Source organism: Malaya genurostris, chromosome 2 (genome assembly GCF_030247185.1).
Source record: "Malaya genurostris strain Urasoe2022 chromosome 2, Malgen_1.1, whole genome shotgun sequence".
NCBI classification, from domain to species: domain Eukaryota; kingdom Metazoa; phylum Arthropoda; class Insecta; order Diptera; family Culicidae; genus Malaya; species Malaya genurostris.
In genome coordinates this window covers 71,786,393-71,806,913 of record NC_080571.1, presented here as the reverse complement: position 1 = coordinate 71,806,913, position 20,521 = coordinate 71,786,393, and the positions used below count along the sequence as shown (strand labels likewise).

General features: G+C 37.6%; 2 protein-coding genes across 12 annotated transcripts in view; one reads left to right on the top strand and one right to left on the bottom strand.

Moving 5' to 3' along the window:
• LOC131432272 (signal peptide peptidase-like 3) overlaps nt 1–20,521 on the top strand; it is a 109,252-nt gene that overhangs the window by 17,378 nt on the left and 71,353 nt on the right. Inside the window, exon 3 of one of the 9 annotated variants that reach the window (XM_058598451.1) lies at nt 11,974–12,107. The exons of the other annotated variants lie outside the window; for them this stretch is intronic. The gene's annotated coding sequence lies outside the window, so the exon portion shown is untranslated. The remainder of the gene's footprint in view (nt 1–11,973; nt 12,108–20,521) is intronic. 9 annotated transcript variants of the gene reach the window in all.
• Nucleotides 3,899–20,521, bottom strand: part of LOC131432279 (fatty acid hydroxylase domain-containing protein 2-like) — a 35,855-nt gene continuing 19,232 nt past the window's right edge. The window contains exons 2-5 of one of the 3 annotated variants that reach the window (XM_058598463.1): nt 14,740–14,900; nt 14,401–14,576; nt 13,876–14,330; nt 11,429–13,811 (exon numbers count right to left, since the gene is read on the bottom strand). In XM_058598463.1, the coding sequence (XP_058454446.1) occupies nt 13,667–13,811; nt 13,876–14,330; nt 14,401–14,490 (690 nt within the window). In that variant the 5' untranslated portion in view covers nt 14,491–14,576; nt 14,740–14,900 and the 3' untranslated portion in view covers nt 11,429–13,666. Of the gene's footprint in view, nt 4,245–4,339; nt 4,795–4,861; nt 5,038–11,428; nt 13,812–13,875; nt 14,331–14,400; nt 14,577–14,739; nt 14,901–20,521 lie in introns of those variants that run through there. The other 2 variants (XM_058598461.1, XM_058598462.1) reach the window with 2 other exon arrangements.

Genomic DNA, 20,521 nt, shown 5'->3' with positions numbered 1-20,521 from the left:
TCGCCACAAGCACAATGATTAGTCTCGGAGAGCCCAATTCGAAGGAGATGTGCAATTAACGTGTAGTGATTGGACATGAGTCTAGACATCACACGAATGAAATCTCTACTCACATCCAGTCCCCTGAACCATGCCTTTGTCGATATTTTCGGAATAATTGAGTGCATCCACCGACCCAGATCATCTTTATCCCAAGAAGCTTGCCAGCTGGCAAGTGTTCTTTGGCGAGACGAGCTATAGAATTCGTTGAAAGCAATTGGTCTCTCATAAATTTCACCCTCAATAGCCCCACGTTTGGCTAAAATATCGGCTCTTTCATTGCCAGGAATGGAGCAATGAGCCGGGACCCAGACTATAGTGATTAGATAATTATTGTTCAATATGTCGTTCAGGCACTGTTTTATTTTGCCCAGGAAAAACGGTTCAGTCTTGCCAGTCATGTTTGAGCGAATGGCTTCAATTGCACTCAGACTATCTGTGAAGAGGAAATAATGGTTTGGAATTAATGTGACGATTACACTCAAACTATATTGAACTGCTGCTAGCTCTGCTATATAAACAGATGCAGGTTCTTGAAGCCTAAATGAGGCCGAAACATTATTGTTGAACATACCAAACCCTGTCGCTTCTTCAATTCGCGATCCGTCCGTGTAAAACATTTTCTCAGAGTCAATATGCCTGAACTTACTTGAAAATATTTTTGGGATTTCCGTCGAACGTAGATGATCCGGGATTCCACGCACTTCGCGCTGCATGGATGTATCGAAAAATAAAGTTGAGTCAGGGACATTTAGGAGGCTGACACGGATAGGAATATATCTTGAAGGGTTGATTTCCTGTGACATATGGTTAAAATATACTGTCATGAATTTTGTTTGAGATCGAAGCTCGACTAGTCGTTCGAAATTATTAATTACCATGGGATTCAGCACCTCACATCTTATTAGCAGGCGTGATGAAAGCTCCCAAAATCGATCTTTTAATGGAAGAACTCCCGCCAGAACTTCAAGACTCATTGTATGTGTTGAATGCATGCAGCCTAAGGCAATTCGCAAACAACGGTACTGAATTCGCTCAAGTTTGATAATATGAGAGTTTGCAGCGGAACGAAAACAAACGCATCCATATTCCATCACTGAAAGTATCGTTGTTTGATACAATTTTATTAGATCTTGCGGATGAGCACCCCACCAAGATCCTGTTATTGTTCGAAGAAAATTTACTCTTTGTTGGCATTTTGTTATCAGAAACCTAATGTGTCCTCCCCACGTGCATTTGGAATCGAACCACACCCCGAGGTATTTAAAAGTTAAAACCTGTTGGATCATTCTTCCCATCATATGGAGCTGAAGCTGCGCGGGATCATGCTTTCTTGAAAAGACGACTAACTCTGTTTTCTCCGCAGAGAATTCGATACCAAGATGAACAGCCCAATCGGACAAGTTATCTAAGGTATCTTGCAATGGTTTATGCAGATCAATAGCTTTGGGTCCAGTAACTGAAACCACGCCATCATCTGCCAATTGTCTTAGTGTACATGGGGTTACTAGACAGCTGTCAATGTCATTTACGTAAAAATTATAGAGGAGCGGACTGAGGCATGAGCCTTGCGGGAGACCCATGTAACTATTTCTGAGTGTTGCCAAATCGCCATGTGAAAAATGCATGTGTTTCTCTGACAAAAGGTTGTGCAAATAATTATTTATAACCGCTGGGAGTCCATTTTGGTGAAGCTTGTCTGAAAGAACATCAATGGAAACTGAATCAAATGCTCCTTTAATGTCTAAAAATACAGATGCCATTTGTTGCTTTTGAGCGAAGGCAATTTGGATGTCAGACGAAAGTAATGCAAGGCAATCATTCGTCCCTTTATTTCTACGGAAGCCAAACTGAGTATCTGACAACAAACCGTTCGTCTCGACCCAAGTGTCGAGACGTCGTAGAATAATTTTTTCGAACAATTTTCTGATGCAGGACAACATCGCGATGGGTCTATATGAGTTGTGATTGGAAGCTGGTTTCCCCGGTTTTTGAATGGCGATAACTTTCACTTGTCTCCAGTCAGGTGGAACAATATTTTGCTCAAGAAACTTGTTGAACAATTCCAACAAACGTCTTTTTGCGAGGTTGGGCAGATTCTTCACCAAGTTGAATTTAATTCTGTCCAACCCTGGAGCGTTATTGTTACAAGACAAGAGTGCTATAGAAAATTCCATCATTGAAAATGGGTTATTAATAAAACCATTATTTGGAGGAGATTCCCGTATAATGCTCTGCGTAGGAACAGAATCTGGGCAAACTTTCCTAGCAAAGTCATATATCCATCGGTTCGAGTATTCATCACTCTCATTGCCCACGGTACGATTCCTCATTCGTCTGGCCGTGTTCCAAAGAGTGCTCATTGAGGTATCTCTTGACAAACCTTCGACAAAATGTCTCCAATAGCTACATTTTTTGGCTCGAAGTATGCTCTTGTACTTGGTTTCTAAAACCATAAGTTTTTCAAAATTCTGAGGAGTTCCTCCTCCCCGTTTTAGAAACGTCTTGCAAGCATTTTGTTTTGCGAGTTTAGCCTCTGAGCACTCTTTGTCCCACCAGGGGTTGGGAGGCCTTCTGTTAGTCGTTGGCCCAGGAAAGCGTTTAGTTTGGGATTGTTCTGCTGCCTCCAGAATCGAACAAATGAGGAAGTCATATTCTTCAAGTGGAGGGAGCTCTTCCATTGAATTCAAAATACTAGAGATACTACTTTGGTATTTAATCCAGTCGATATTTTTTGTCAAATCATATGGAATACTAGCGGAAGTAGCAATGCAATTGCTACTGCTAATTGAGATGATGATTGGTAAATGATCGCTACCGTGTAAATCAGGCAGTATTTTCCAGGTGCAATCTAGTCGAATTGATGTTGAGCAAAGAGATAGATCTAATGCACTTGGGCGTGCCGGAGGTCTTGGGATCCGTGTCATGCTACCCATATTTAATACCGTCATGCTAAAATTGTCACAAATGTTTTGTATTAAAGATGATCTGCTATCATTGTAAACGGAACCCCACATAATACCGTGCGAATTTAAATCCCCCAAAATCAATCGTGGTGCAGGAAGGGCTTCAACCATTTCATTAAGCTGTTGCTGTCCAACTTGTGCTTTTGGAGGAATATAAACCGAAGCTATGCAAATATCTTTGCCTTTAATGTTTATTTGGCAAGCAACAACTTCTATACTAGAAGTTGAAGGGATGTTTAATCTATAAAAGGAATAGCATTTCTTAATTCCCAAAAGCACTCCACCATACGGAGAGTCTCTATCGAGACGTATAATGTTAAAATCATTAAAATTTAAAGCTATGTTTGAAGTAAGCCATGTTTCGCATAAAGCAAATACATCACATTTTTGACTATGCATTAATATTTTAAATGAATCAAGTTTTGGCATGATGCTTCGACAATTCCACTGCAGGACAGTGATTGTATCATATGCGACGGGTGATAAATTATCCATCAAAAGATACAAAACCTGAGACAATTGGCCATTGAGCTGATAACTGCTTCAAAAAGGTTCTAGCTATTGGAAGGAATGCCATCATGAGGGTCTTTAAGGGTTCAGATATATTGAATGCTGAACCATAATAGCGTTGGATAGAAGTACCCAACGTTAAAGTATCAACAACTGCGGAAGAGGTTTTTTTATTTTCTTTGTACGCTAATCTGACAAACTCTACATAATACTTTGATCACTGAAAACATTCAAATGGAAAAACAAAACAAAAGAAAATTATTCAACTGTCATCCACATCTCATCGATCGATCCCACCACTTACGTGCAACACTTTGCTTCTGGGAATGAGGAAACGGGTGGGAGGTGTTTCACATGTAGAACAATGCTGGATATGCTTGAACTTATTGGCTTACCGGGTTATGACCCATTTCAACTTTATTTCATCGTATAACGTATTAACTGTAATATAGGCACGTGCGGAAGAAGTCACTTTGCTGTCGAAACTGCTGCGATATACTGCCAGGAACGGGTGACAGACAGACGGGTTGCTGGGTTCCGTATGGGCCACATCGCACACGTTTTCCTTTCACTCTGAGGGTTCACTCGTCTTTATCCGGCACAAGTTCCCGTGCGGATTGTAGCCCCCAAAGCCTTCGGTCACGTTGGTAGTTTTTGGATTTGCGATACTGGGAATCGGTACCGTGTAGCCAATCGAAAAATCCCCATCCACCGTAGCACTGGTTGAACCTAGGGTGAGTGGAAAATGTCATATCGCAAACAAATATCTACAAGGGGGGGGGGGATACAAAACGGGTGCCTAATCTTGACCCCAATCGACGTACTTCAGGTGATGGTAATCGTGCCGTTCGCTGCTGATGACTAGCGGCAGATGGTATCCCGAGTGTGTCGTCAGGGTGTCGTAGAGAACGGTGGTGAACCAAATCAGTGACGTCACCAAGTGACATTTCATCAGTCCGATACCGAGCAGAGGTGGCAGCATGTTACTGAAAATGTGCTCCACTGGGTGTGCGTACACCGAAGCCCACGCAATCGGTGCCGTGAACTCGTGGTGCTTCTTGTGGATAATCTTGTACAGGTACTTGTGATGTAACAACCGGTGACTGTAGTAGAAACCGATCTCCCGCAGGATTCCGCACACCAGCAAATCACGAATGACCTCAGCGACGGGCGGTAGGACACGGATTTCCGGATAACTATTTTTCGTGAAAAGATGGAACAAAATATAGCTCATCGGCAGTCCAATCAGGAATTGATTGATGAGAACAGTTTTTGCAACCTGTAAACACGAATGTCGCGTCAGTAAGACGTAAGAAAAAAACTTCATTTCAACATTAGTTCGGTACCTTTCTCAGATCGTTCCACGTTACGGGCTCATTAGCGCCTGGTTGAGTTTTATACTTGCGAAGAAATTTCGGCCTTTCGGTGATGTCCATTAGCACATAGAAAAATCCCACAATCCAGAAGAAGGAATGGGCATACAGTGTTTGACCCCACACGTACAAGAACTCTGGATCGTCACCTATCGGTGAAAATGGGCATTCATTGTTCAGAAATCGTTGAACCAATTGGCTTAGCTCTGATTGAATTCAGAATAAATATTTTGTGATGAGCGATGAGTTGAGTGAGATGGCGAGTCGGTTTAGTGAGGTCATTTGTTCGTACGAATCATAGCTCATTCTTTGTGTTTTCTAGTAGAATTTGGTGGCTTGGTGGCGACAAGAAATCGATTACATCTCGACTTGGAGTCTAATCGAAATTCGATCGCGAAATGAATTCTATTTGCGGCACTTGAAAAGGACAATTAGTCGTTAGGTGGTTTCCAGTTAAACACTTTAGCCCGGAAATCAATTAGCCTATCGAATTGATTCAAAGCAATTCCAAACTAACACATTTCTCCTGGATCGGTCGATTTCATTCGAGAAGGAAACTAATAATTGTCAGGAGTAATTGTAAAATGATGTCCCATGCACAGCACTTCTTCCGCAACACTTCCACTTACTGCCGGAAGATTTGCTCTACACTGATTTATGTTGTTTTCGAAAAACTACAACTCACGTTGATCACTTCATCACCAAATTATACTAGTAGTCAATTTCAGTCTGTTTCCGAAAGTAGCTTAGGTTCAGAATTCTATTCTAGAATCCATTTCCAGATTTCAGGTCCAGAATTCAGCATTAGAATTCGGGTTGTGGATTTAGTTCCAGAGCTAAGTTCTTGAATTCAGCCCCAGAATCTCAGATCCAATATTCAGCTAGGGCTACCGAATCCAGGTTCAGAATTCATTTCCAGGTCCGGAATTCTAAAACTGAAACTGGATTCTTCAGTTATGTAATTTTTGGTACCTTGATTTTGGTTCCAGAATCCAGTTCTAGGATTCAGTTCCAGAGTTCAGATTTAGAATCCAAGTCAAAATAAGGGAAATGCAAATAGCACATATTTTACGTTTGCTTAGCAGATTATGTTGATCTGCGGGGTGGCATTAACAATCCAACAAAATCTGCTAATGCACTGATGAGCCGAAGACGAAACGTGAAACAATTAAAAATAGTCATGTGCACTTCAGCTTTATTTAGGTTAGTAACAGACTTATTGGATTCTAAATCTTAATTATGGAACAGGATTTTAGAACTGAATTTTGGAACCAAAACCAAGGCTCAGGAAATTCAGTTCCAAATCCGAGTTTCAAAAATCCATCCCAGTATCCCGGCCCAGAAATCTCATCCAGGAGTCAGGTTTTGAATTCAGCTTCAGAAACTAGGCTTAGAAGTCGGTTGCAGGATTCAGTTCTAGAAACCAGTGGAACTGAATTCTAAAACGGGAGTTGAATTTCGGCTTGTATTCTGAAACTGATTCCTGTCTGAATCTAAATTGTAGATCTAATATTCACAATATACAGAATTTAGATCCAGGACTCAGGTTCTGAATTTGTCCTCGGGATACTGGAACTGAATTCTGAATTTGATTTTACGAACTGGATTTTAGAGCATGATTCTGGACTGGATTCTGGTTTGAACTTTAATTTTGGTTCCAGAATTCAGTTCCAAAATCCAAGTCCAGAAATCTGAATTTTAAAACTGAAGTCTTAACCAAAAATGTGGAACTGAGTTTTGGAACTGGTTTTTGATGTGAATGTGAATCTGAGTTCAGTTATTGAGCTTAGCTCTGGAATTAAGTATCAAAATTCAAGTCGAAAATGCAGTTCCTGTTTCTGAATCCATATACATAATTCAGTTCAAGGTCCAGGATTCTGGAACAAGATTCTCGACTTGGACTCTTAATCGGAATTATGGAACAGAATTCTAGAAATGTATTCGGGGACTGAGCTTTTAACCATAATCATGAAACTAAAACTCAGATTCAGAACAGAATTCAGTTCCAGAATTGAGTTCAGTCTCAGAATCGAGTTCCAAAATTCAGTTCCAGTATCCCGGCTAAGAATTCAGTTCCAGAATCCAATTCCACAATTCAATTTTTGTAAATTCAGTTCTTCTATAATCAAGGTTTAGACCTCGGTTCATGTTCCAGAATTTGGTTGTAGGTTGGGGAAGTGAACTCCAAAACTTCAGAAAACTTAAGAACTAATTCTGGTCTGAACTTGAATTATAGTTTCAGAGTTCAGGTTTAAAATTCAGATCCAGGACTCAGGTTCTGAACTAAATTTAATTTAAAGCTTTATTTCAGTTCCTGAATCCAGGTCCAGAATTCAGCATCTGGATTTTAGAACGAAATTCTAAGCCAAAATTCTGGAACGAAATTTCGGAGCTAGATTCTTATGTAAATTCTAGTTCCATCATTCCAGTCCAGAGTTTAGTTTCACAATTTAAAACACAAGACTAGAATTGAGTTTCAGCTCTAGATTATGGCACTTCATTCAGGATCTGAATTATGGACATCAATTTTAAACCCGAATTTTAGAACTGAACTCTGGATCGGAATTCCGGTCTGAATCTGAATTTTAGCTCCAGAATACAGCTCCAGTTTCCGAGTTCAGGTTCAGCATTTAGTTTCAGAATCCAGGTCCAGAAATCCGTTTCAGAATTCCAGCTTCTAAATTCGGTTCTAGCATCTAGTTACAGATTCTAGGCCCAGAATACGGTTCAAGATCAAGTAGGTTTAATTGCAGAATTCAGAAGAACTGAATTCTTAAACTGGAACTGTATTTTGGAACTTATCTCTGGACTTGGATTTTGGAACTGATTCTGGTTTGAACCTGAATTGTAGTTCCAGAATTGAAGTCAAGAATTGAGTTCCCCAAACCAGTTTCAGGATTTCGTTCCGGGATACCTGAATTCAGGGACTCTATTCTGCATCTGAATTCCTTTCAGAATGTAGTTTCGGTTTTCAAAACCCTGGTTCCAAATTTAGTTCTTGAGTTCAGCTCTAGAATTCAGTTTCAGAAATCAAGTTCAGAATTCAAGCTCTCGAATACACATAAAAAAATCTGGATTCTTGATTTGGATTGTAAATTTGAATTTTAGAGCAAAGTTCTTAACCTGAACTTTGAAACTTTGAGTTGATTCAGTCCAGAAACGGGTTCCAAATTTCAGTTCCAGTATTCCGGTCCAGAATTCAATTCCAGAGTCCAATTCCCAAAATCAGTTCTAGATTTCGACTTCAGGTCCAGAGTTTAAGTTCAGAATACAGTTAAAGAATTGCGGTTCAGTATTCAAGATTCGATTTTAGTTCTAGAATGCAGTGTACGAATTCCAAAATTCAAAAAACAGTTCCAGTTTCCGAATTCAAGTTTCGAATTCAGTTTCAAAATTCAGTTCCAGGTTCCAGTACAGGTCTGTTTCATTATACAGTTTCAGAGGTCCAGTTTCTAAATTAGGTTCTAGAATCTAGTTACAGAATCTAGGTTTAAGTTCCAGAAGATTTAGTTGCAGAATTCAGAGGAACTGAATTCTTAAACAGTATTTTGGAACTGAATTCTGAGCTTGGATTCTGGAACTGGTTCTGGTTTGAACCTGAATTGTAGTTCCAGAATTATGTTCAAGAATTGAGTTCTAGAACCAGTTTCAGAATTCAGTTCCGGGATTTCTGAAACTGAACCTAAAACTTTAATTCTGGAACAATATTCTGTATCTAAGTTGTGGAACTTAGCTCCGGCTATGGATTTCGGTCTGAACTTCCGGTTTTCAAAATCTATAGTTCCGGTTTCAAAATCAGAATTTAGCTCTAAAGTTCAGTTCTAGAATTCAGTTTCAAAAATCCAATTCAGTTCCAGTTCCCGAATCCACATGAAAAATTCAGGTTCATGTCCAAAATGCAATTGAGTGCTTGACTTGGATTGTAAATCTGAATTCTGGAACAGAGATCTTAATCTGAATTTTGAAACTAAAATTCAGTTACAGTACAGAATTGCGTTTCAGGGTTGAGTTAAAAAAATTCAGTCCCAGAACCGAGCTCCAGTATTCCGGTCCAAAATTCAGTTTTAGAATCCAATTTCAAAACTCTGTTCCACACAGATAAAAATATTTTGTGAATTTACATTTATTTTCATGCACATATTTGGAGCAGGTAATTGAATGGAAAGTTACATTACAAAACTAAGCGATTTGTAAATATACAGCCTTGTTCAATGAAAAAGTAAATGCATTTCAATGTAATTTTACATCAATTATGGTTTTAAATCAGATTTTCGTTTTAACTGACGTCTGTTTACACTATTACTATTCGTTTACATGTCGTGTAAGTTTCATCTTTTCTTTCTGTGCAGGTTTCGAATGCAGACCCAGGATTTAAGTTTGGAATTCCGGTCCAGTATTCAGAATTCGAACTTAATTCTAGAATTCAATTCCAGGTTCTGAACTCGGTTCATGTTTAAGAATCCGATTGTAGCTCCAGCATTCAGCTCCAGAATCGTGTGGAACTGCAATTCAGGAACTGAATTGTAGAACTCATTATAGTTTGATCTTGAAGTTCCAGAGCTCAGAGGTTCAAAATTAAGATCTGAGATTTCCGGGATTCTGAAGCTACTTGGAATTTTCTATTCTGCATCTTCCAGAATAAATTTTAGTTCCAGAATTCTGAATGTAAATTTTGGAACGAAGTTCTAAATCAAACTTCTGTTGTTAATTTTAATTATAGTTCCTTAATTTCAGTCCAGAGTTTAGTTCTACAATTTGATATCTTGGATCAGAAATGAGATTCAGTGAATTCTTGATCTGAATTTTTGAAATGAATTTTAAAACCGAATTTTGGAACTGAACTCTGCATCTGGATTCCGATCTAAATCTGAAACTTACCTCCAGAATACATGTTCCAGGTTTCGAGCTCAGTTCCAGTATTTAAGGTCTGAGGACAGAGGGTCACGTGTTGAGTTTTAAATCGACCACGTGGCTCGCTCAATTCCCTTTGCGCGTCGTATTTCTCTTGTACCTTCTCGTATATGAGCAAACTGTACCGAGTTGCCAGCATACATGTTATTATTTTGATGAGAAATTTTATCACATAAATCTATCGCATGGGTTGAACATTACATAGATTCCAATGAACAATGAAAAAATATTGCGAAACAAAAAATGTGTTCATATACAATGAAACGTCTGTGTGTTTGGCGTCTCCTTTTTCAGAATGCTATCAGGAAACCAAAGCGAAAAAAAAGCGGATGCATTAAAACTGTTTCACAGAAAAATACAAGCCTTTATTTTTATCGCGATATCATATATGCTTTATGTACTAATTGCATCTAAACTAAATTATCTAGACTTTGTCACGGTAGATTTATGATACAAGCCTTCAAAGCCGAGATATTCGATGATCAAGTAGAGGTATGCATTTCCGAGCGTTCCAATTTTCAGCAATTCTTTAGTCAGAAAAAAATACAACACGATCGCAAAACTCAATGAATCATTCTAAAAATTTCACAGAATATTCTCAACTAAATTTCGAAGATATTGTCAGGTGGATTTTTCTATATTCTGCACCGTTTTCAAGAAAATATAATTTGAAACCGGAAAATAGCAAAAAACCTACCACTTTACGGTACTGTCCTCAGCCCTTAAGTTCAGAATTCAGTTATAGAATTCAGGTTCAGAATTCGAATTTCAGAATTCAACACCAATTTCCAAATTCAGGTCTAGAGTTCACTTTCAGGACACGGTTCATGCTCCAGAATTCAGTTTTAGTTACTGTATTCAGTTTTAGAATAGTGCGGAACTGAATTTTAAAACGAGAAGTGGGTTTTGGAACGGAATTCAGGAACTAAATATAAGATTTAAACCTGAATTGTAGTTCCAGAGTTCAGGTTCAAAATTAAGACCCGGGATTCAGATTCCGAATTCAGTCCCAGAAAGAATTTCTGAGATTCTAGTACTGAACTCTGAACTAAATTCTAAAACTGAAGTTTAATTTAGATTCCTCAATCCAGATCCGAAATTCTGAGTCTGAGTTTTGGAACAGAATCGTCAACTAAAATTAAGGAATTGAATTTTGAAATTGGATTCTTGTGTGAATTCTAATTATGGTTCCAAAATTCAGGACTAACTGAACCAGAATTTTGGAATTGCTCCCAAAATGTGAAATTTGAGACTGAATTCTGAAACCCAATTTCGGAACAGAACTCTGGACCTGGATTTCAGCTTCAGAATCCAGGTCCTGAATTAAGGTACAAAATTCAGTTCAAGATTCTGAATTCAGGCCTCAAAATTAGTTTCAGAATTGAGTTAAAAAAAACGCTTCGCACAAAAAAAACGTAACTTCGAGAAACCGCGTAAGATAAGCAAAACTATAGAAATTATTTTTATTGTCAAATGTCTTCAAAAAATCATGAAATAGCTAGATCTAATGTTATCTCAATAAAAATTTGTTTTAAAAAAATCGACTTTGGGATCTCCAAAATCCAATTTTTTTATGTCAAATGTCTTAAAATTGCATAAATCGTAATCTCGAAAAAAAAAATTTTGAAAAATAGAAAATTTTCCAAGTGTCAGCGAGTTGACTTAAAAAAAATTCGGGATAACACCAGATCTCGCTGTTTCATGCATTTCTAAGACAAAACAAGAAAACCGCATAACTTTGAAAATTCACATTAAAAACCGCGTAATTTCGGAAAACCGCATAAAAAGTTCCAAAATTTTCTTTTGTTTTTGAAAAATTCAGAGGAACTGACTTCTTAAACAGGAACTGTGTTTTAGAACTTATTTCTGGGCTTGGATTCTAGAACCGATTCTGGCTTGAATCTGAATTGTAGTACCAGAGCTCAGGTTCAGAACTATGATCCAGGTTTCGTTTAAAATTATGTTTCAGAATCAGTTTCAGAATTCAGTTCCGGGAAACTGAAACTAAATTCTCGAGCTAAATTTAAGAACTGGGCTCTGGACCGGATTCTGACCTCAGCCTTAATTTTATTACTAGAACTCAGTTCCAAAATCTAGATCCGGAATTCTAGATCTGAGTTCTGGAACTAAATTTTAGAGCTGGATACTGATGTGAACTTGAATTCTCTTTCCAGAATTTCGGCCTAGAATTCGAATATCCAGGTCTGGAATTAACATCAACTGCTTTATTCCGCTCAATGGTTTTCCCGTGACAATGGACTTCATGCCGGCATCCAGAGGCTGTGAGCGCTAATCTATTATCGAGAAGGTATTTTTTTCCTAAGCTAGATAACTCCGGTGTTTGTGGTCATTATCTTCTAAAAGTATCTAATTTTCGTGGTCACTCTTGAACAACTTCGTTACCGACTTCTGGAGCCCACGGTGGTAAATTTTGAGCTTTTTGTCGATGTTTAGATTGTGGTTGAACAGCTTCCAACAGCCAACATCTATGTCAGAGAGCCATCCCTCAACATGACTTATACCGAGTATTTGCGAGAACGCTGGGTGAAACGTGTATCGCTGGTAGACCGAGGATACTTTAGACATCAAAGATACTTTGAGATATCAAAGTCGCTCGTCGACGGTTCTCTTCCGCCTCTTGACAACTTCGTTGAATACTAGTTTGGGTCTGACACTTCAGAGAAATCCTAAACCGCGTAAAAAAACTTGCGTAACTTCAGAAATACGCGCGAAAAAAAACACGTAACTTGAGAATCCGCATAGAAAATCGGATAAAAAAAGTTCAGAATTTCAGTTTCCAAATTCAGTTCTAGAATCTAGTTCCCAAATCTAGGTTCAGAACACGGTTCAAGTTCCAGAATTGGATTCTACTTCCAAGATTAGGATGCAGAGTTCAGAGTAACTGTATTCTTAAATAGGAGCTGTATTTTGGAACTGAATTCTGAGCTTGAATTCTGGAACCGATTCTGTTTCAGGTCCAGATTCAGAATTATTATGAACTGTTCCCAAATATTGTTTTTGTTTGTTGTTGTTTGGTAGTACCTGGCATCGAGTTCCATTTGTGGGAGTTATAAAAAAAATGTTGTCCTTGAATTCACTACCCCTCAAAAGTTTTCGATTTTGTCACACATTTACCTGCCAATTGAAGTGATAATTTCACTTCTTTTCAAGCTCACAGAAAAATCGCATCGCATTGAAGTCTTCAAATCGATTTTTTTCAAACATTGACCGCCTTGTGGAACCACATAACCATGCCCGATTTAGCTTAAATTTTGCACCTATTTCATATACCACCCATTAGCAGTCTAATAATCACAGGCACACGCAATAAAATAAACGCAAATGTTCTTCAAGACAAATACTATAATACTTGAAAGCTTGTAAATATCTACAATCTAATAATCACACACGCCATCCTAATTTTGAATAAAAATAATTATCCAAACGCTGTAACAAAATTTCGTTTTTTCTGCACTTCACTAAATGCATGACATTTCGGCGCAAAAAGTATTTTGGAACCAGTTTGATGACGTTCAATATGAACTGCTAATGTACTGATGAGCCGAAGACGAAGCATAGACATAAATAAAGAATTTATCCTATCGAAGGCGACCTCATAGCCAGTGTTCAAGTGGTTAATGTAGCCCAGCACATCTGACATGGAGTGTATGCAACCCAAAAGGTCTCAGCACCTCGATCATAGTAGTCCATAAATGGATCACTGCTTACCAAACATAAAGGTGATCATGGATCACAATTCCCGATTTATTAGTCTAAAAATATTCACATTAAACCTAAACCGTAAAATATAACAATCACATGTAGGTTGATTAAATTCGTAAAATTCGTGACTTAGTTTTTCGTTTTTCAAGACTTATCCGGAACGAGTTCCCTAGCCGATTTCAGTCCCAACAGGCGATGATCTCGCTTGTGTTGTTTGCTTGTGCGAAATTGTATATCGGTGCCGTGCAGCCAATCCAGCAGTCCGAATGTTCCGTAGCACTGATTGAACCTGAATTCGGAAGAAATTTACGTATCATGAGCTGCACTAATGTCGAGGATAATAATTTGCTCACTTCAGATGATGATAGTCGTGAAATTCGGAGCTCATCAGGAATGGCAAATGATAGCCGGAGTGAGCCGTCAACGTGTCATGGATCACGTAGCTGAACCAAAGCGTCGACGTCACCAGATGGCATCTTGTCAGGGCTACTCCCACAAGCGGTGGGATCATGTTGCTCAGAACGTGCTCGATCGGATGAGCGTAGAGAGCAGCCCAAGACACGGGTGCCGTAAACTCGTGATGCTTTTTGTGGACAATTTTGTACAGGAATTTGTGATGAAGCAACCGATGGCTATAGTAGAAACCAATTTCCCACAGTAGAATACAACTGAGAATATCTCGTACCACGACGGCCAACGAAGGTAGTGCGCGGATGTCGGGAACATCATTCTTCATGAAACTGTGAAATCCAATGTACGTCAGTGGTGTTGCTACCAGGAGTTGATTGAACAGAACGGTTTTGATGATCTGAAATGGGAAATCAAGATTTTGCACACACACACATCAAAACTGCCAAAAAGTTCGTTATCTGAACTACCTTCTTCAGATCTTTCCAGGTAATCGGATCATTAGCGCCGGGTTGTGTTTTGTATTTTCGTAGAAACTTCGGTATACCGGTGATATCCATAAACAGGAAAAAAGCACCACCCAGCCAAAAGTGAGTGTTTACCCACAGCAGTTGACCCCAGACGTAGAGGTTCGCCGGATCATCACCTGTTATTATTGTTGCTGCATTAGACTGGTTTTTGCTGCATAGTTTGACTTAATTCTATGTAACTTTCCTAATAGGTTAAGTATTCCACTATGTTTGAAACATGCACTCCAAATATAAAGGGTGTATTTGATAATTATTTGAATTACAAATTTCACGACTTACATGGAACTGCAAACACAACTGCGTCTCGTGTGATAATAATCTTCTAGAAGGGTCTGAGTATCCGAAAGTAGAAAGGGTGTGGTCGTTAAGTGGTCCCAAGGGCAGTAAAAGACTGTGCAATTGCCCGAGAACCGCCCAAGCGTGAGATGTCGCTAAAAATACTAGGGGCTAATCGGTTTTGTACAGAAAAACACGAAGCGTGCTTGATTATATGTTTGCAAGGTGCAAAAAGCCCCAAACCGGAATTGAAAGCAAACCACAACTGCGAATACTCACACCTGCTACACGAATTTGCTCTTCAAACCATGTTGCATAGTGATTAATAACGAGACTTGCGGCAAGACCGACTTCCGTCAACTTCTGATGTAGCGGAGGATGCCGGACAAAAAAAAATTATCGAATTTTTCAATTAAACTTCTGATTAGGCAAGCAACTTGCGCATGTTGTGAAATAAGCACTTTCTTCATCTTTGCCGGAACAATCAACAAGTATATTCGCTGTCAAGCCTAATTTTGATGTAGCGGAGGATGTCGGTCAAAAAAAATTATCGAAACTTGCAAAATTTTTAAATTAAATTTCTGATTAGGCAAGCGATTTGCGCATGTGGTGAAATAAGCACTTTCTTCATATTTGCCGGAACAATCAACAAGTATATTTCGCTGTCAAGTCTAATTTTGATGTAGCGGAGGATGCCGGACAAAAAAAAATTATCGAAACTTGCAAAATTTTTAAATTAAATTTCTGATTAGGCAAGCGATTTGCGCATGTAGTGATATAAGCACTTTCTTCATCTTTGCCGGAACAATCAACGGTGCGATTTACACGGAAGAGTGCCTTAGGAAGCGTTTATGGTCATTAATAAAGAAGCACCAAGATTCAGCTCTCAAATAAAGAAGTACGAAATTAATAGGAACTTCGCCCATTTGAAAAATGTTGGGTAATTCTGAAAACGGAATCTCGCAATCATCCCAACACTATTGAAACAGAGCTAGAGTTGAAGAAAATTAGAGCAAAACCACTACTGGAAAAATCGATTATACAAAATTTGATGGGTGGAGTGAAGTTTATCATTTTCTGAAGATTTCAAGAAAATCCGGTAATCGGTACTTGGATGATTTTTTCCGAATTTTGAAAATCTAATTAGAGTAAGTAATTTTCTTTGCGTTTCGTCTTTGGATAAGATGCAAGAGAGCAAATCTAAAAATGAGTAGAAAATCATACTCCGATCTGCATAAAACTTTGTATACGTTTTCAGTATAATAAACCAATGCAGGTAAAGACAAATTCTGTATGGAATTTTCATTATGACCTAATGTGACAAATGTCAGAGTTTCTTTGTTGTTGTTGTTGAAAAAAAGTGAACACTTTTTGAAGAATTAAAACAAAAATTACCAGAATAAGTAAACACATCTTTGATTTGTCTTGAAAACTTCTTGTTTTCTTTCAATACGCTACACGGGTAAAAATCCATTGCCGGTACCATGATTAAAAATCATGAAATCATGAATCATGTCTATCATGAATAATAAGTCATGGTTTCATGAGCAAAATGATTGATATCATGAATAATAACACTTCTTTCATTAATATTTTCATGACATCAGTTATTTTGCTCATGAAATTTCATAAGAAGGCATGGTTCATGATTTCATGATTAAAAAATTATGGTACCAGTAATAGATTTTTATCCGTGTACTAGAACCATCATTAACTATGCCTTTCAAAAAAGGAGCTTGTAAAACTCACAACTCTTGATAAAAAATAGAAACTAGAAGATGAAAAGCAATAAATTGGTTTAAAAAAAAGATGAAAAGCAATAAATTGGTTTAAATATTGACTTTTTCCTTATAAGAAACCGTCCTCGAGATATTAGAAGATAAAAATTAAAAAAAAACTAAGGTTTTTTGTCGGATTGCGCTGTTTAAAAAAGTCTACACATACAATAACTTTCTTAAATTGATATAATCGTTTTTGATTAAGGAATCCTTTTCAAATCCACTTAATAGTCTGGTAATAATACCTTTCTCTTGGCATCGAAAAAGTCTCATTAAAACATTCATATGATTACATTCTCGGAACAAAAACTATTCGCTATTAGTGTTGTACGCTTTTCAAAAAACCTAACAGCTTTCAAATGCCTCTAAATCTTTAGAAATCGATTCATGCAACTACGAGAAATTTTGGCGCCATGACAATAACTGCGATTGGTCGGTTACGTCACCTATAACATTAAATCTCCCGAGCCAGAGATTGTCGCCATGACGCTCCTAAACTTGATCAATTACCTCATAGTAGCTCTTAAATAAGCCTAAGTCGAAACTCATTGAGCCATCTCAGAGAAAATTGAGCCGATGGAAGAAATTCGGTTTGTAGGTTGTGTCACTTATACCATCATATGTCCGGAACCAGACATTTGAACTTCAAATTTCATCAATAAATCATTAGTAGCTTTCAAAGGAGAATAAGGAGCGGTAAGAAAAAGTATTGAAAGGTTCCCACACACAGACATATACACAGACATGTTTCGATCTCGTTGAGCTGAGTCGAAAAGGGGTCTCCGAGGATTCGATCAGAACTCGATTTATCCAACAATTTTATATCCTCTCTATAGAGCACGGCAAAAAGTGTGTTGAAAGTATCAGAAACATTACGTCTGCTTAGCGATTTTTGTTGAACCGCTAGGAAACGCAAATTGGAAATTGCAAATTGTTGAAGCACACAAAGAAAAGTTAACCCCTAATTGCCTCATACCTGAATCGACCGATATAAGTTCAAAAATTGTTTTAGTTCGACATCTCAGCTAGCAGAGCACTTCGTTGCTAAACTAAAAAAACGTTCTGCAACTAGCAGAAAGTTCACGTCTGTCTAGACATTGAACCGCTAGGTGGCATAACAGTTCAATATAAACTGTTATTCACAAACGAGTCGAAGACGAACCGCATAGAAAATTTAAGACTATAACAAGTTTTTTTTCAGTTTAGAATTTGATTTCAATCACTGTGAAAGCCGACTGTGAACCGAGGCCCGGAAGGCCGTGTTTATATACACGGAAAGAAATCCGTTACTGATGTCATGATTATAAAAACAATGAAGCCAATTTTTTTTTCTCATGAAACCATGAGCAAAAAGTATTCTCCCATGAAAATTAATCATGGTCCAAAAATGCGTTACTTGAGGAATGTATTTCTATCAAAGCTCGTAACTCCAATTTTCTACCCGGATATCACTTTAAACTCTCTGCCTCAAATGATGTGACGGATTGCTTAATAGATTAAGGCAAAAAGCAGACATCGAAAAGCAAGAAGTACTGAAAATGTTTACATAAAGATAATGAACCGAAAATTTACATTATTAGAGACTAAACACGTTACATTTTGTATGAATGTATCTGAATGTATTCTAACATATTTTATGTGACTGTTGTTAGAATAATATTCCGAGAGGTTGCGTAAACCGAAAAATAAATTCAACTATGAATTTGGAACTATCTAACGAAAATAAGAAAAAAAAATTTCAACCACTTTGAAAAATTTGTTTCATAGATGTAACAACACAAGCTGTATTGATTCACCTAAATATTTTAAATAAGACGATGCAAATGATGTTTCGAAGAAAAAAAAGCAAAATCATTCCGCGGTATTTGCAAGAATTCGACATAGAGTTTGTTTTTAAGAGGGTTGATTCACTCGTGTTTTTCATGCAGTTCGTTTAAGTGATTAAATTCTGAAACAAAAAATCAATGAATGCAAGTGAACACGTTATTTTAGGCGTCGTCGTTTTTCAAAAACATAATATTTTAATTGTTAATGATTCTGATTAGTAGAAATTTGTCGTGCTTTTCACTGTTTGGCTCTTCAAACGTATATCATTTGAGACATTAGTTAAAATCTCCCAAAAAATTCGTTCATCACACCATTCCATTTAATTCATATTTAAAATTTTCATAGTTTTAAAACATAACGCCTGAATTTATGATACAAGAATTTCCATCGTAGCAGAAACACGCCTGAAGTTATACCCTTCAACTTCAAATGCGTTACGCTTAAATCAGTCCAAATGGATCATGATCCGAGAACTTATAATCATGGTGTATTATCATAACATGAAAATATACTCTTTTCCCCAAATTATGACTCATTTTGCTCATTTCTAGAATCGGAATTTGGCCCGTGTACGATTCGAATCAGTTCGTCGAGATCGCAAAATGTTTGTGTTCGTATGTGTGCATGTAACATTTTTCGGCACTTATTTTTTCCAGAGGCCGATTTCAACCAACTTAGATTCAATCGAAAGGTCGGTTTATACGGATCCGACTTCCAGTTCCGGAATCACAAAATGGTTATTTTCTCAATCTTACGATCCCATAGAAAGATCCTGACTTTGATTAGGATCTGACTTTCGGTTCCGGAGTGATAAGTCCAAAAAATTCAATTTCAAGAGTGACCATGCAAACAGAAGCGAATTCTTTAAAATTGGTTAGAAAAATCTTCTAATTCGCAGACCTTGATAGCTGATGACCACACAAACTCATTCCGGTCATACCGATATCCGGTTTCAGGAGGACCGGAAATAGTGAGCTTAAACTTCAGAACAGAACTCATTTTGTTTTCTCAGAGATGGCTGAGCCTAACGACTAACAAACTGTAGCTCAAATGAAAGAACTTCCGGTTTCGAAATTATTAGGTGAAAATTATTAGTAATTTACAATCATCATTTGAGTGACAATCAGTGCAGTAAAACTTCATCCAATTCAATTGAAACCGAGTGTGGCTCACACTGACAATCACTATATTGTCGTAAACTTCACATTCTAACACACACAACTTTCGCGGACGAACCGAACGACATTCAGTTTCATTCGTTTCTCTTTCAGTCGAAGCTAAGTTTAACCACCGTCAGTTGATCTCTTGAAATAACAAAATATCTTTTTCGATTGTTTGAGAGGGCGGCCTTCAAATGAGTTTCATGTAAACATAAACATGAAAAGTATACCATCAATCTGAAGTATCAACTACAGAATAAACAGTTAATGGCAGTTAATTGTTTCCTTTTTCTGTTTTCATTTTTTATACTTTGGAACACATCTCATTACATTCAAAACAGTCGAAAATTATTGTAATCGAAAACTCAAATGAAGGGTAGCGGTTTCTCTTCATTTATAATTCCGGCCGGCGAAAATTTTGGTTATCGAGTTGATGTTCATTATGCCTATTCATTCGAACTTGCTCACTACCTACAGCGAAGACAATGAAGCAGGTAGACTACTTAAAACTGAGCAAGCAAAACTTCATATGACTAGATACGATCATTCAATTGAGCTCATTTGAGTATAACAAAACAAACGGATTTCGCAGGAGTTGTTGATTCGATTTTTACAAGGGCGAAATGTGTTGAAAATTTCAAACTTCTGGCTGAACCTGTTTTCAAAATTTTTTGTTAGCCAAAAAACTCCCTTGTTCTTAAAGGAAAATTACTTTGAAGAAAACCCATAGTAATATTCAAGAGAATATGAATGATGTGAGAGAGGCATCTGGGTAGTTTTATTCTAAGCTTTGTTTCCGAAAATTGGACTAATCTTGTGAAACTCATACTTGAACTAATCTAGTGAAAGTCGTACTTTGTAGGATTTATAATTATGTAAATCGATTTGAATGGAATCGTTTAACCCTGTTGAAAAAATCAATTTTGCTAAAACAAAGTATGCGAAGTAGGGTTTTGTGACAAAGTCTACATTGCCTGAAAGTTTGAAAGATTTGAGAAACTGCTACCAAGGTTCAAACTC